Below are 17,776 nucleotides of genomic sequence, written 5' to 3' on the forward strand. Positions count from 1 at the left end.
GATTACCCCCTAAAAATCTGGCCTATATCACAGCAGCCCCTTAAACTTGAGTGGCAATACCTTTCGTTTGGAACGAATAAGAGTAACAAAGAAAAAGTTGTTTTCATAACAAAAACACCCGAGGAATTCCCTTCCTGATACCTGCTTTCTTGTTCGTTCCAACATGCAGAAATTTAAATGTCATGTTGCCCAACTTCACGCCTCCACCATAAATCTGGTCCCTATCATAGTAACCGCTTTCACTTCAGTGGCAATATTCCTTATTTGAGATGAATAAAAGTAAAAACAATTAAAAATTAATTTTCGCAATTAAAAATAAACGACTTTGGAATTTCCTTCCTGCTCCCTACTTCCTCGACTGTACCAACATGCAGAAATTTAGATATAATGCTGTCCAACTACTTTACTTGTCTCTCTATAAACCTGGCCCATATCACAGTAGCCTCTTACGCTTCGGTATCAATAAACTATGTTTGAGGTGAATAAAAAAAAAAATTTCTTTAAAGCGAAATTAAAAAAGTGAAATTTAAAACAGTGGTTGTTTTCACAAAAATAATAAAAAAAACTTTTTTAAATAATAAAAAAGATTAAAAAAAAAAAACGCGGACAGAATTACCTCATTTTGATCTTTTCCTCGCTTTTTTAGATGTGACATAAACAATGTATTCCAATGAAATTAAATCCATGATGTCTTCCTGTACAAAAGTCACCAGGTTTCCCCTTCCATCGCCAAACCTTTTCAACCATTTGACATTATTTTCGGAATTGGAGTGTTGCTATTCTCTAGAGGAAAATGGCACCATACTGTCTGAAATCTTGTCATTTCAGTGGTATTAAACTATTTTACCAGAGTTAGATGGATCGGTGGCAGCGGCAGAGGATCAAATAACCTTTCAGACTGGGATCAGTTGAAAATTCAGTGGTTTAAAATTGAGCCGTGAATATAATTTGAGCTCACTCATATTCTCAGTCTGCATGATGACATTGTTAATGATTTTTACAATCATAAACGTTTCAAAGCTTTGTGAATATTATTTGACAAGAGTCAGAAGCTGACTAAAAAAAAAAATAAGCTGAATGAATCTAAAAGAAAATTCTGACTTTCTAGTGTTACAAGATCAGGCTGTCTGAAGATATCAGTTTCCTGACTTAAATGCACCATTGATTTGTTTTCTTTCTCTTCGCAAAACTCAGTCATGTTCTGCAAAAACAAAAACAATTTTTTTCTCTACAAAACAGCCAAACCAAATTGTCTCTCTCTGTTTTTTTAATAGAAGGCATGAAACCACTTGATGTAAGGGAGCTAATTATGATTAGATAAAAAGAGAAAATAAAATCACTTCAAGACATACCAAATCTGAAAGAAACACCATCATTAGTGCTTAATCACAAACATGTTAGCCAAATGTATATTTTTCAGGAACCCAACAAGGAAGGAAGGGGTTACAAAACTGGCTGACAAAAAAGTTTACCCTTGAACTGGTTAAGTGGCTGACCAGAAACCGGTGTTTTGCATGTGACACCATCAACAGAATATAAGGTTGAAATATTTATTTTAGATCTTTAAAGAAGCAACAGGAAAAACATGCTGTTTTTGGATGCTGTTCAATAGTAATGATAATTTAAAAAATTATTCCAAAACCAATTTGCGCAGAACTCAAAAACAGGCCAACCTCACAGACATCGCTGACTTCTGACTTCTCATTTTTTCATTTCAGAGTTGATTTCAAAACTTGCTGATCAAAGACTTGTGTAGTATCTGTTCTGATACTAAACTTAATCTTTTCTATTTCTGGCCTCTTAGACTGAGACAATTTAAATTTTTGTCCCAATCCAGAGTGCCCGTTTTTGGGAGCTGAATTTTCCCTACATTAAAAACTGGTCTTGTGTCTTACTCTGCCCTCGTGAAGATTCAAAGAAGTAGGGCATCTCTCCTGTCTTTAGTCGAAAGAGGAGAAGTCTTTCTTGACTGAAGCAATTTTTATTTTTGTCCCATCCAAAGTACCTTGTTTTGGAGAGCTGGATATCCCCCACATAAAAAACGTCCTAACCCCCGAAAGGAGGCAAGTAAATAAGGACTCAGAAGTATGAAATTGACTGAGGAAATCAGACTTTGAACGCGATTTTTTAAAGGATTAGACTTTGTTTAAAAAGAAAATTAAAAAAAAAACTGAACTCCTACTCATTCTTGATTTCCACAACAATTATTGAATCCTGATTCTGATTTTTTCAAAAACTTTGTGACACATAAATCCATCTTATCATTCTAAAGTTAATTTCTATTCTTACAAAACTGCTAACTCCTTGAGAGAGATTTTATTTAAAATAAAAAATTAAAAAAAGACTCAGAAATTCTGCTAAGGCTTCGCCTCACTCAAGCATACACCCATTCCAGCATCCCAGGGTGACTCAAACTGCCGTTCAACCTTTGTTACATGTATACCCATTCCATAAGTTCAGAGTTGGAGAGGTGGTTGAAAAATATATAACTCCGGAGTCAATTTTTAAAGCACAACTCTAATTTGTGTAAAAATTGCTCTTGAATGGCTCTCTACTTCAGAGATAAGAAGCGATTTATCTTAAAAACAAGAAAAAAAAAAGAAAAAAAATTCCATCCCTAAACTCTAAAGATTTCCAACTTTGAAACTGGTTTTAAAAAATCAATTTCCAATAATGCAGTCACATCTGACCCCACAAGTTAAGTGCGGAGAGTTTGTTGAACAAATATATTTTACATCCTTTTTGGTAATATCATACGTCATGCAACTCACCTAAAAGAAGTAAAACTCTAAAATAACATCAGTCTTTCTCTGCTTACTCCGGAACTGTTTCCAGTCATCGTAAAATTCTCCTTAGCATTGGACTCAAGCAATGCTGGTTTAGGACAAATGATTGTGCAACTTTTGTTTCATTGTAGACTCCTCATGCAGACACTCTTACAGGAAGTATCCATTGTCTTTAGAGACTTAAAAGAAGTCAATGAAATAGGTCAGAGCAAAGTCATATCAAGACTTAAATCTTAGTACAGCAACGTTTGTAGACGATTGAATTTCATAATCATATTTATAGTGTGTGTGTGTGTGTGTGTGTGTGTGTGTGTGTGTGTGTGTGTGTGTGTGTGTGTGTGTGTGTGTGTGTGTGTCCAGCTAAAAGTTAAAAAAAAAAAAGCTAACCCACAAAGTTGGTATATTCGTGATCGGCATTGTCCTGGATCTTTGGGGCTCAACTAGGCCAGGTTTCGTTGAGGGTGTGTGGAGGTGTCCGTTTTTTCAGACGTTTTCAATGTTATCCATCATATAAAGGCGAGGTGAATAACTTACGTTATTATTATTTGCAATGCATTAAAACAAGAAATTGGAATGGGATGAGTGGAGGTGAAAGAGATGTGGAAAAACGGGAAAGGGCGAAAGAGAGAAAGATAGAGAGACATCCTGAAAGAGATAAAGAGATACTAGTTTTAATATAAAGATGTTACACACATTTTTTAACCGGGCAATGATAGGTAGCACTGCTGGGAATGATATAAAACAAATTACATATTATCGTATTTTAATGTCATGAAAATCTTTATTTGTGATAAGATGGTAAAATGTTCGTATCCGATTCCGAGCTTTTCTCCTGGAGAGCTCGTCATTTTCAAGGTGACTTGAGAGATTTGAGACAATCTAATATGATTCCTTGCAGACTTAATCGTTTATGATTGGAGGAAATTTAATCAGTCTCATGTATATTAGACTCCAATTTTGCTTTCAAAGTTGCCGTCATTTGTGTTTATGATTGCAAAACTTTATGTCTTTTGTTTAATTCTTAATGGGGCATGGGTGCATCGGATAGCGTCGACAACTCATTATCATATCCAATTTAATGTCTGTTGTACATGTTGGGATGTGTTAGACGCATAGCCATCCATATAACAGGCGGCAGGGGGGGGGGGTCGTGCAACTGGAGATTTTTATTGAAGCTAATATGAAATTTCTAAGATAATTGATATAGTAGTTAAAAACAAAGGAAAATTCCATTGTGAAATCGGTTTAATGTTTTAACACGTCATTCAATAAGTCCGAGGCCTGCCGATATAGATGGCGTCCCTAAAAAACAAATTCATGGTACGAACCTTGAAATTGTACATCTCAAAATTTAAGTCCAAACGAATTATTAGTTTACAAATGACAGTTATTTAAGTAAAGTTATTGTTGTAAATTTTCAAACCAGTTGACAAATCTGAATTTCGTGCACTGATAAATCATTTCTTTCTGATGGGAAAAATACTATTCAAGCAAAGCAATAAGTTGATGAATGTAGTTGGACTCTGCTATGTTGGAAACAATGGTTAAAAGATGGTATGCTAACTGGAAACGTTATTGTACAAACACACATGTTGTTTAACACTCAGGTCACTCAAATTTTGCAGTTGTCCCAGAAACCATAACAATAAGATTTGTCCAATTGTAAATTGAAGTTGTGTCGGATAGTAAAAAAAATTTCACGAATATTTGTCAATCAGAAAGTTATGTAATAAATGAGTTCACTAATGCCTGAATACACGAAAATATTTTGAAGCATTTGTTCAATAGACCTCCAGTTTTATTTCTCAGTTGCAGCATAAAATGGCCTGTAGAACGCCATACAGTACATTAAGTTGATTAAGAATAAACTGTGTTGTGTTGATACAAAAAATTCTTTTTTAATATATATATATATATATATATATACATATATACTAGCATGGGTGCCCGGCGTTGCCCGGGTATTTGGAGATGTATGTTGAGCAAAAAAAAAAAAAAAGAAAGTGGTCAATTTTTTTAACTTTGACCCCTATTATGACCCCTTAAAATTTATTGTTTTGAGCTCAAATCAAGTTATTAAGTTAGATCCATGTCCAATGAACCCATATCTAAAATTTCAAGTGTTTAGACCCAAAATTGTCCGAGGAGTTTGGTAGAGTTCTCAAAGGTCAAATCGTTGAACTTTGACCCCTTAATCACCAAATTTCTGGCCAAAAACTGATCACGTCGATTTTTCCAAATCTCAGTACCCTGTATCTCAAATTTTGAGTCTGTAGACTTAAAATTGAGAGAGTTATTGCGTAGGAAAATGTACACACACAGACACACAGATACACACACAGACAGACACTTTCACTTTTTTATATATATCTATCTATATATCTATAAAAGTGAACGTGTCTGTGTCTGTGTGTCTGTGTACATTTCCCTACGCAATAACTCTGTCAATTTTTAGTCTACAGACTCGAAATTTGATATACAGGTTACTGAGATTTGGGAAAATCGATATGATCGGTTTTTGGCCAGAAATTTGGCGAGTAAGGGCTCAAAGTTCAACGATTTGACCTTTGAGAACTCTACCAAACTCCTCCGACAATTTTGGGCCTACTCACTTGAAATTTTAGATATAGGTTTCTTGGACATGGATCTAACTTAATAACTTGATTTGAGCTCAAAACAATAAATTTTAAGGGGTCATAATAGGAGTCAAAGTTAAAAAAAAAAATTGACCCCTGCGGTCTCTTCCAAATTACTCAGACAATTTCTGGTCTAAATATTTGAAATTTTACATAAAGGGTATTCAAAGATAGGGCAAGCTTTTTCATCAGTTTGGGTCGAAAATATTTAGTTACCAATATATAAATGTATGTATGTCTGTTTGCATGTCTGCCTTAAACTTTGAATAGATGCGACGGATTTTACCAAGATCAGTATCATTTTAAAGTTCGATCTTTCATACGACAAATATCGAAAAATTGGCTAAAAACATTAATATCTTCCCCTTCAACTAGGCACTTTTCTACAGGGGGGGGGGGCACTTTTTTCGCCGATATTTTTAAAAGTTATCCTCTCCTTTAGATTGTCTAGCCTTAATTTTAAAAAATGTCGCTTCCAGTTTGGCGGTGGTCGTAACAGCATAAAAGTTAGGTTTTACCCCGTCCTTTTCCTCCTTTGCGGTACGGGTTCGAGCCTGCCTTCCTACTACCACTTTTTTTTTTTTTTTTTGCTCAACATATAAATCCAAACACCCTGGCAACGCCGGGAGTCCATGCTAATATATAAAAATAAAAAATTTAGTAAAGTAAAATTAGTCAGTTTTGATTTTTTGCTTATAGTTTAGAACGTTGTGAACATAATACTTGACTTTGGTATATAAATTGGAAAATATTCTGACTCATACCTAAAGATGTTAAGATGTGTTTGAATATTGAATAAATGAAAATACATATGTGGATCATATCTTTAACTAGACATCGTAATAACCTGTATCATTCGGATTATTCAGACTACTGTTCTCATCTTGAGTGTTCTTTTCACAATGTTTCTGAACAGAAATATTCTGGCGGTTAAAGGTTCAACCCTCAGTACAGGTTATATGAAGAATACAATTGTGAATTACTTAAACTTTCTACCTGATCATGGCTGACAGAACGAGAGCATGCTGCCCTCATAGATTAAATAAAGGGTTTGGTTTAAAATTCCATGCAGATTTGCCGAGTTCACCAAGAAAGATTATTGAGTTCGACAAGGTAGGGTAATACTGAAGATGAGAATAGTATTCAAAATAATACAAATTATCAATCGTCATCTAAAAAATCAGAAACAAAATATCTTAACAGCTTTTTTGTTTGTTTTATTTAATACTTATCAGTTTTACACGACAAAAGTATTTTTTTTTTAATATTTATTTGGGTTACTACAACACAATCTCCAGAAATTCTGACCTATATCTGAGAATAAAATAAATATGCTGAAGTAAAAGTACTTGTTGAAACTGATAAGTATGAATGCAAAACAAAAATGTAATTTAAGATGTCTCTTAAAAGATATGATCTGAATTTTTCTTTTATTTTGCAACACATCTTATTCTTTTTACTCTTTCTCATCCCAAATAAAGCATATGACCATTTGAGACATAAGGAACTATTACTTGGGACTGTAGGGAGATGAGCAGCAAGATGTCTGTTCACATTACATTTAACTTTCTGTAGGTTAGTACATTCAGTGAAGCAGGAAACAGTGAAAGAATTCTACTAATCCCAGTGAAAAAACTATTAGAGTAGAAAGCTTTTCGGCATCTATGGACTTCACTAGTGAAAGGGTGAAATTTTGCTGCTTGTTGGGTCAGTAAAGAGTATTACGTCGAGGGGGGCACAGGTGCTATGAGTTTATGGGAGCACATTCCATTAAAATACTTGTAAAACAGGCACAGGGATGTGACATTGCAGCGATGGGACAGGGGTTGGAGCTTGTTTGACAGCATGGAACATATTAAATTTGAGGCTCTTTTTTGGAACCTTATCTAAGGGTAAGAGCCTAGTAGTGGATGTACCAACCCAAATGTGGCAACAAACTCCATGCATGGAAGAATTGTGGCTTTGTAAAGATATAGTATACTCTCTGGTGTGCATAATTTTCTAGCATGGTAGAGAGAGCCCATCTATTTTGCAGTAACCTTGGCAATATCATCAATGTATTTGTTCCAGTTAATGTTGTCTAGTTTGAAAGTTAGTTTCAATACATGTTTCATCTTTTCCACACATGTTTTTTCTACTGAACTTAAACAGTCTGTTGCACGTGTCTGTCTCCATAACAAACCTTCTTCCAACTCTACCTGCTGTTTTCTTTACAATTCCTTTTATGCGTCTGGTATCGTTTGTATAGAGACAGCGAGAGTCTGCGTTACTCATGCATGATCGTCAAATACAAAAGCAACTGCGAGTCACCATTTTTTTTTCTTGTCAAGCAACCAAACTCTACAAAGCACACACACAAGCTATTCAGGAAAGTTACGGTTTTCCCTACATGTTGCCTGTGTCAGAAGTCAAACAATTAGCTATTAAAAATCCATTGTTTAATAGCAACTTTATGATTGGTGTTTTTCATACAAAGTCGAGGATATATCCTATAATCAGTCTGAGAGAGTGTAGGCTATTTGTGCTAGGTGTTTTTATTTATGAGGCTGAATTATAGTTCTCATTTAGTTTATTGCTAATCACCTGAGGGCTCCTACTGCATTTCCTTTTGAGTGCTGGCTTTTCAATCCCCACTCTCCGACCTTGTGTCACATCATTCCACGATGGGAGGAAGGTAAATACTCTTTCCTAGAGTGCTGTTTGACGATTTTTATTTACCTAACCCGGACAGATCCTAGTAATTGGTGCTTCCCACTTTAAATTGATCTTGCGTCAAACTTTGCCTCGTTTGAATGCTAGTAAAGAATATCCTGTGGAGCAAATTAAATGTCAATTTCATGTCAAGATGGCGGATACATTGATAACCTTTTCTCGCTTGTACTTGTCCCAAGCAACATCAAAAGTGGAACATATTTTCACTCCTATGCTTGTTATCGCAAAGTACCTTGTAGTTGACACGTTATTTTACCTCTGCAGCTAGGAAACGAAGCTTTGTTTTGCACCATCACTAGTTTTTGCGCATGTTCTTGCGACGCTTATATCTCTTCCATAATGGAAAAATTGTGACACAATGTCGGGAAAGTGGGATTTGAAAAGCGAATGCCCTAGAGTAAGAGCACTCTAGCCTGCAATAAGTGCCTGGGCAGCCTCATTTGCATTCTGAGCTAAGAGTGTGTCAGGCGATTAGCAACAAACCAATCCCTTTTTCAAAGGATGAGAAGTCAAAGCTTGGGAGTAAGGATTTCCTAGAACTGCACAGAATAATACTTCAGCCAACAGAGAACATGCCACCTCCCTTGACAATGGCCTAAACTCTGACGACTTTGTGTCCAAAGGAAACCCCATTTGTATGTTCTTGTTATGTTCACTTCCATTTCATTGCAGGAAAATGTGACACAAAGTCGGGAAAGTGGAATTTGAAAAGCTAGTGCCATAGGGGAAGAGCAAATTAGCCGGTAAAAATTGCCTGGGCAACGCCATCTGCGTTCCCCAGTAAGGACGCTTCAGATGATTAGCAATAAACTAACTTCTTTTCAAAGGCTGAAAAGACAAAGCCTAGGAGGAAGGACTTCCTAGAATTGCACTGTCACCAAATTCATTCCCTTACAAAATTAAATTCTACTATAATACATTCAGTTCATTCACACACAAGTCATTTTATTCTTTCGTTAAATTGTAAATTAAATATGGCTTCTCTCTTAACAAAAGCACATATAATGCAGTTAAGAAACCAATCAGTGAGTGCCTCTCTCCTCCTTAGATTTTTACATTTTTTTTTTTTTTTTTAATCGTGGATAAATGTTTAGCATTTTGAGTAAAAAGAGTCTTTCCTTTCTTGTTGATTTAATTCTGGAGGTTGCAAGCCTCAAGTTTTCTCAGTTTTCTTGTGTAATGCAGGAACACAGATCCCACTAGTTTTAAATAAAACTTGAAAATTGTAGAAAATGTGCGTTTGATTCAAAGAAAGATTCTAAGGATCAAATGTTTGATTGAATTACCAACCAGTATCGTTAATAATCTGTAAATGATATCTAAGCTAGCGTGAACATACCCTACGATTGTCCTCAGAGAGAATTGCCAACTAAGTGCCCCAAGAAGAAGAGGAATGCCAAAAATGAACTGAAAGCAGACAATCGAGAAGAAACTGGAATACCACTTTGGATTTTGCTCCAGATCCGTAGCAAGACACGGAAGTTCCTAAATCAAAGTCTATTGTAGAAAAAAATCTGGAAATTCTATATACTGTTGTCTGTATATACTTAAATAGACCCCTGAAGAAGGGGAAAATATATTATAGCCGAAACGTGTCAATGTAATACAAAGTTGGGATCTACGCTTACATAACATAAAGGAAAAAAAAAAGAAAAATCATACAAACAAAAGAAAAATATTTTCTTGTGATTATGTAAAGGTTTGGTGCCAGCTCAGAATATCACAGAAACGATTAGCAAATTTAGTGCAGCAATAATTTAAAAAAAAAAAAAAACAAAGTTTATAATTTTTTTTTTAATTAAGGGATAAAACTAATACAAGGAATAAAAGCTTGCAATTGCAAAAATTAGTTTAGGATCCTTAAATTTAACTACTTTACTAAAGAAAGATTTGACAAACATTTTTAAGATAATGAATGAGATCTCTAAATGTGGACTATACTAGGTCATGATTTAAATTGGTCTCCATTGTAATAATCTTCCTTGCTGGAACAATTATTTTCAAAATAAAAGGGAGCGAATTGCACTTTTCGGGTGCATACAATACACTGCAAGGATGATATGGAGATAAAATTCGAAAAAAAAAAGCTGCTAGTTCGACTCATACTAGAAGGTTATTGTTAAGAAAAATATCCAAAAAGCAAATCCATAAAGCAATTAGATTTTCCTTTACAAATAAGAATTAATGCTATGAATAATGGTAAACTAACTGGCATTGCCCAGGAGGCAGTGGAATTATTTTGTTTTAATTATTTTTAGTTGTTTGCACATTTTTATACTTAAGGTAGACAACTCTTATTATATTCTTGAATCAAAAATATGAGTTATACCGTTTGCTGATTTTTATTTTAAATGATTATGTAAAAATGTTTCGTGTTAACATTCGTCTGAGATGGACTAAGTAATTTTAAGGAATAAATTGTAACTAAGAACTTTATTTACATTGCTGATAGGTTGTTCTAGCCTAAAACGGCCAGGAAAAAATAAGACAAGATGGTAGTTAAGAAGACTAAGTATTTACAGGAAGTACAGAAGTAATGTTTTGTCAGAGACTACTTCTGCATTCGTTATAGCAACTCTCTCTCTGTTTGCTACTACTTTTCATAGTGTCGACAAGAGTTCATATCAATATGATATAGGGTAACAATGATACAGTAATAACCAATGAAAATTTCCTAGTACGATGTAAGGTTCGATTTATCAGCTTAAATACTATTTAGGTTTGACTTGCTTATTTTATATGGTAATGTTTCTTTTTAGGTGATTATTCAAAAATGTCTCTTATTAGCAGTTGTCTAGATTAAAGTAAATAATTATAAAAGTTAATTAACGTGGAACAACAATAGCAAATAAAAATTGGCTAGACAAAAACAAAGTTTGATTTCTCTTTTGATTACTACTCTGATAACCTTCCTCTCAGTCGAAAGTCCTCTTACTGCTACCAGCATCACCAGGTTCAAATATTTCCGAGGGTACATACATTTTGGCTACATTGGTTGTAAATAATAATAGCATTGGCCAACGACTCTTTATCTGAGAGTACATCTTTCAAACTCCTTGGCCTAACGTTCACAGGAAACATGAGTTGGAACAATTACATTGAAGGCATTGCCAGGGTCGCTGCAAGAAAGGTGGGCTCTCTCTACCGTGCTAGACAACTACTAACACCTGAAAGTATCCTGTACCTCTATAAGGCCACTATTCGCCCATGTATGGAGTATTGCTGTCACATTTGGGCTGGTGCATCTGCTACTAGTCTCTCGCTCCTTGACAAGGTTCAAAAGAGAGTTGCAAACCTGATAGGCCCTGAACTGGCATCTAAGCTTCAGCCTCTGTCCCATCGACGAAATGTTGCATCCCTCTGCCTTTTCTACAAGTATTTTAGTGGTGAATGCTCTGACGAACTGCAATCACTTGTGCCCCCATGACGTGAGCACCCTCGACAAACCCGACAGGCTGCTAAATCCCACCCCCACACTGTAGAGATCCCTAGATGTAAAAGATCTTTTTACTCCAATAGTTTCTTCCCCAGAACCGCTAGACTCTGTAATTCCATTCCAGGTCCCTGCTTCCCCAACAGTACTGACGTGCAGAAGTTCAAGTGTAACGTGAACCGACATCTTGCTGCCCAAATCCCTACATAGTATACCAGTAGTTGTTGCCCCTGATAGTAGCCCCCTACACCAAAGTGGCAATTTGCCTTGTTTGGGGTGAAAATGTAATAAAAAAAAAATTTTTTAAAGTAAAATTGCTACAAAAATGAGAGTAACATAAGAGCTTGGAGAAGATGTGCTCTATGGCAGCGAGGGTGGCGTGGGGAGGAGAGCAGTTGCTTTTTGGGTGTGTTTGGTTGCAGAATTTACTTGCCTAGTCGTTAGCTGTTCAGGCTTGATATCAGGGGGTGGAGAATCTACCATGGTAACTTATTACCTGGTCATTACTAGAAGGAAAATAAAAAGAAAAAAAGAGAAAATAATAAAACAAGAAATAAATATAAAATCTTCCAAAAAGACGACCCATGGAAATCGTTAATAAAATTCACAATCCTTTCTGCCATCCAAGTGTATTTAGTATAAATATATTGCAGTCTATTCCTGATTTGTCCACCAAGTTTTAGTCAGGAATGTCCAACAGTCTTTGTTTTATAACCGTTTACTAATAAACACACCTAGATAAGACATGCAAAATGGTCAATAGCTCCAACAAACCCTTTTCTTGGCAGTGTCCTGATTTGGTCTGTGATTGCCCTCTTCAATTCAGGAATAATCTGAGGATTGTTTTGGTAGTTGTTATCTTTGAGATAATTCCACTGATAAAAATCTGGAAAATTATAATTTAGTGAGTGTGGAGCTCATTTAAGATGACACCTTCTACTGATGAGACTATCACCAAAGTTTCCCCTATTCAATGTAGCAATAATGTGGGGATTGTTTTGTAAACAATATCTTTGAAATGACCCATGGATAAAAGTCTGAGGGATTAAGGTCTGATGAATGTGAATCACATTCAGCATCATACTCATGATGATGATGATGATGATGATGATGATGCTGATGCTGATGATGATGATGAAACAATGTCCAAAATTCCCCCGCCTTATCACTGAGCGGCAAAAAATAAATTGATTAACCCAGCCATAATCAATACAAATAAACTTCCGTTAGTGACTTGTCCACCACGTTACAGTCACAAATATCCAACGGTCTTTGCTTTATAACCATTTAACGATGAACACATCTGGATAAGTCATGTAAAATTGTCGATAACTCTGACACATTCCTCATTTAACACTGCTCTGATTTTGGCTTTGATGTTTAGAAATAGTCTGGAGATTGTTTTCATCGATATTCTTGTCTGCTTCAGGTAACAATGAAGTTTTGCACCTCAGATTAGTGGGTTGTCGGATTGCAGCATCTGCTGTGACTATTCAAGCCTATCCTGGATCTGTTAGCAAATGCCACAGGTGTACATGGTGTTTCGTTATGAGAACTCTGTTGTCATCCTCTGCCATCTGTGCTCTTTTCTTTCCCTCCAATGCTGGTCACTCTTCTCCTCACTCCTCTGTGAGCATACGTTGACAGCTTTTCACCAGCAGCTGCAGTCTTCAGTATGACCACTCAGTCGATTAGGTTGATGCCACCTGCCATCACGTTTTGCTTGCAAACATCCTTATAGCATAAAGCAGTTCTTCCTGCTTGTCTGGGGCCAATTGCTATATGGCAAGGGTAGCATGGGGAGGAGAGTAGTTGGATAAAAGCAATAAAGGATGAATCATTTCATCATCTATTTGCCAGACATGACCAAGCCACCAGAATTATTGTTGGGTAGGCAAAGTGAACATGTTTGAGATATCTATCTGATCAAGGACGATCTTGTTTGAGATGTGGTCCAGCCAGGTGAATCCTAGAGTTCACCTGAGGTTGCACAGATGACAATTGTTGAGTTTTTCTCTTTAAAATTACACCATAGACAAAAAATCAGGATGTCTGTGTTTGTGGAGAGGAAGTTAAGGTTCGGTGAGTGTGAAGCCCATTCAGAGTTACATTGATAATGTGTGAGCACCCCATATTATTGAATGATGACAAAATAAAGACTGTTGAACATTCATGATTGAAACTTTGTGGACAAGTCATAGACTGAATTTTATTGCATTGAATGTGGTTGAATCGTTGAATATTTTATTCGTTCAATGATAAGGGTGAGATTTTGTGATTGTTTAATCATAACTATCATCATCATCTTCATCATTCATCATCGGAATGCGGTTCTCACTCACCAGATGTTCACGTCCCCGTCTCCCCAATTTTTATCTTAGATTATCTCAAAGATAATGCCTACCAAAACAATTCTCAGATTATTCCTGAATTGAAGAGGATGATCACAGACTAAATAAGAGCAGTCCCAAGAAAAAGGTTAGGGTTGGAATTATTAACAATTTTACATATCTTATCCAGATATGCTTATCAGTAAACGGTTATAAAACACAGACTGTTGACTAAAACTTGCAATTTATTTATACTAAATATGGTTGAATTGCAGGGTAGATGGAGCTCATCAACCCTGGAGGAGAAGTCATCTAGGGGAAGGTGAACCCTGATTTCAAACCTCCCTTGCCTTGTGAAATACTCATGGAAAAGGCTTCAGGAGTAAATCTTAAAGAAAAATTCAGAGTGCAACCCCTAAGACAGTTTGGCATCACCTACAATTTCATTATCCCAGTTCCTGTGAGGGTATTGGTGCCAAAGTGTAACAACGTTGCTGTTCTTTTGGATCCGTTGTTGATGTGTAGAGGGAGAACTTGCTGCATGGACAATAGCTTGCCCTCCATATGACACTGGTCAGGCTAGCATCCAAGGAATGCATCATGCATGGTCACCACTGACTGACGGAAGTCTAATACTACTACTACTACTACTACTACTACTGGTTGGATTTCATAAAGAATTGTGAATTTTAGTAACAATTCTAAAGGTAACATTTTTTGTTGGGGGGGGGGGATCACTCTATACAATATAAACAATCCATAATATTATAGATTGATACCAATATCCAATAACTGTTGAAGATATGAAAACACAATCTGATTATTGTGAAAAATTATATCTTCAACTTCCTGTACAAAATAAATTGACACAAAAGACCAAAAGTAAACATTTTTAATAACAAACTTTATACAACGCTTATTCAATATTTTAGTCATGTGACATCCAAACAATACTTCATTCATGTTGTATTTTGTTTATCTTGAGCAAAACAAACATGAGTGTCGAAATAAAATGAAAAAATGAATAAAAGTGAAAAAACAGTTGGGTTTATATGTAATCATACTTAAACTGAACTCTACAATTGCAACGGAAAAGGCAGGATGGATGAAATTTTGCATTTGCATCTGATAATATTGCAAGTTGTCCACAACTACAACTCGGCTAAGTATATTAGCAGTTTTGCCAGAAGTATTATGTTACAGCGTGAAACAATAAAATTGTCGCCCTAGAAAAGACAACATGATTCCATTTCCATTTGATGAGAACAGGTTTTCTTTTTTTGTTGTTGTAGACCTTCTACTAGTTGGCCAGTTGTGTACAAATTCCAATAGTGACAGAAGCTTTCTATCATGTCTGAAAGTGACACAATGTTCAACGAGTGATATCAGAGATGCACCACTGCACAACTCATGCTCTTTGCCAATCCAAGTTATGACAACAGGATGTGCCCAGGATGATGAAAAAAAAGTTTCCAGCCACAGTTATGGTCTTTGGTGTGATTTCAAGTGAGGGCCACATCATGCCACCTCACATTTTCATAGCCAGGTTGAAAGTCAACACCAAAATGTACTTGGATATACTGAAGAATGTGGTGATCCCCTTGTGCAATCAGGTGGCCACGAGCAAACGTTGGGTGTGGCAGCAGAACTCGGCGTCAGCCCACATGTCCAAAGAGACCCAAGCTTGGCTTCAGAAGGAGTGCTACAATATTGTACCCTTCTTTCATTGCCCCCTCCCCTGTTTCCCCGACCTGAACCTGCTGGACTACTTCATTTGGTCATATGTTGAGAACATCACCAACATGACCTCCCACAACACCAAAGCCAGCCTGATTACCGCTATCCACCGAGTATTCACCAAGCTCCCACCGGTACTTGTGGAAAAGGCATGCTTTCAGTTCCAGACTCATATCAAGTCGGTGATTGAGGTTGAAGGCGGCTACATTGAATAGATGTTAACTCTACTACATAATCAAGTTACCTAAATTGATTTTTTCAATAAAAGTCTTAAAATAAAACTGCAGTGTTGTTTTCTTTAGGGCGACACTTTTATCGTTCCACCCTGCATTTGGCAGTGAATGCTGGACCCTTGCCTTCTTTCATCCGACTGCAGATCTATGATTACATGAACCTGCAATGTGAAACCTGACAAAACCCCAACACATCAGATCAGGAAATTTGATCGAAGCGGTACATTTACCAAGCATATATCATTAAGACAAATCCGTTACACTGTTTTGCTCATGTGGTGCATTCATTCTCCTGGATAAGTCATTGCAGAAGCATGAATGTCTTAAATTGTAGGAAGTTTGATCAGCCAAGTTGTATAGCAGCTGTGTTAGGAGCATCATCTTATATGGCAATAAATACTGGTCTCTCATTCAGTCCTCTCTCCAGCACAATGACAGATGGATCTGCAACATGAAATCTGATTAAACTCAACGCATCAGGTTGGAGGGTTTGCTGAAAGCACTACACCTAGCCAGTTTTTTTATGCACTAACAAATCATCGTTTATCAAGGCATAAAGGCCACTCCAGGATAAATGTCATGTGGCTGGCAAGACAATACAGTGAGAATTGGATACAGTCATTGAAACTGGGCAGAAATTTGATTATTTAAGAGGACGGCTAAACAAGAATTTATTAACATTGGACTTGAACATGACCATGTTATAGTCAACTGAAAAACAGCACCTTGGTATTGTGTTTCACAGACAGACAGTTCTTGGAAATAAACTTTGCTCATGAAAGAGAAATTCTGCTCATGGAAGATAAAGGTTATCTGAAGAATAAATCGGTTATACTGGTATGGTCATGTGGAACTTGGATGCAAGTGACCATACAGAGTGAAATTTGGAAACAGTTGGCCTGTTGGATCATGAAGACTAGAAACTGGAAAGTAAGCTTAAATATAAAAAACTTGTCTGCCTCATGAATAGGAAAAAATGATGTTAACTGAATAGAGAGAGAGAGAGAGAGAGAGAGAGAGAGAGAGAGAGAGAGAGAGAGAGAGAGAGAGATTCTCACATTTTCTGTTTTTCTCAAAGACAAAAATAAAATGGGGATACAAAACATGTAACATGATACATAAAAAAATAAAAACCTCGGATATAATTACTAAAAAAAAAAAAAGAGTATATTAATGTCTCATTACGTTCACGAAAGATATTGAGATTCTTTAATGCCGTCCTACCTGAGATTTTGGACTGATTTGGGAGAAACTGCTGTCTCTTCTGTGTATGAAGCTGCCACTGAATGCATAGAAGACGACTGGAAAACTCGATGGCTGCAGAAAAAAAAAAAAGAAAAAAGAAAAATGTCAGTATGACATGATTAAGAAGCAGGAACATTTAAGGAGGAGTATATGCTTTCCTAGGCATCCATTTAAACAAAAACGATGAATTTCACTCTCCTCTAAAACTTGTGCAGAATAAATATAGAAGATTTTAATGGAGATTCCTTTAAAATTTGTAGCAAAGTCTTTTCAGACAGTGCTCGCTCTGCCATCTTTCATGGTAGTGAGACATGAACCCTAAACATTTCTGATCTGCAGAAGTTGCCTATTGATCTTAAAAAGATTACGGCTCTATAGGTAGGAGGAAAATAGACTGCAAGAAAAGAGCTCGTCAAGCTTGCAGTTCTTAGAAAGAAGCTACTGGAATAGGAATCTGTATTACAATGAGGTATCAAAACGGTGAATCGATGGAGACCATTAGACTAAAGAGTCAAACAAGTTGGAACAAAGGAAGCAGGGAATAGATCAGACAATTCCTTTTTTTTTTTTTTACACGGTGGTCACCACTTATCAAGGCCCGGAAGCCACTCAGGGATAAGGGTTATTGCAAGTACAGTACGTTAGTGTGGAGATTTAATGAAGT

General features: G+C 36.3%; 1 protein-coding gene across 1 annotated transcript in view; it reads right to left on the reverse strand.

Annotated features, from left to right (window-relative positions):
• The window catches only part of LOC145242376 (uncharacterized), a 209,034-nt gene that overhangs the window by 35,826 nt on the left and 155,432 nt on the right, over positions 1–17,776 (reverse strand). Inside the window, exon 3 of the mRNA XM_080105380.1 lies at positions 17,092–17,184. Within this exon, the coding sequence (XP_079961506.1) occupies positions 17,092–17,184 (93 nt within the window). The remainder of the gene's footprint in view (positions 1–17,091; positions 17,185–17,776) is intronic.

The sequence above is a fragment of the Euprymna scolopes genome, chromosome 21, assembly GCF_053919585.1.
Source record: "Euprymna scolopes isolate OS-2025 chromosome 21, ASM5391958v1, whole genome shotgun sequence".
Lineage (NCBI taxonomy): Eukaryota > Metazoa > Mollusca > Cephalopoda > Sepiida > Sepiolidae > Euprymna > Euprymna scolopes.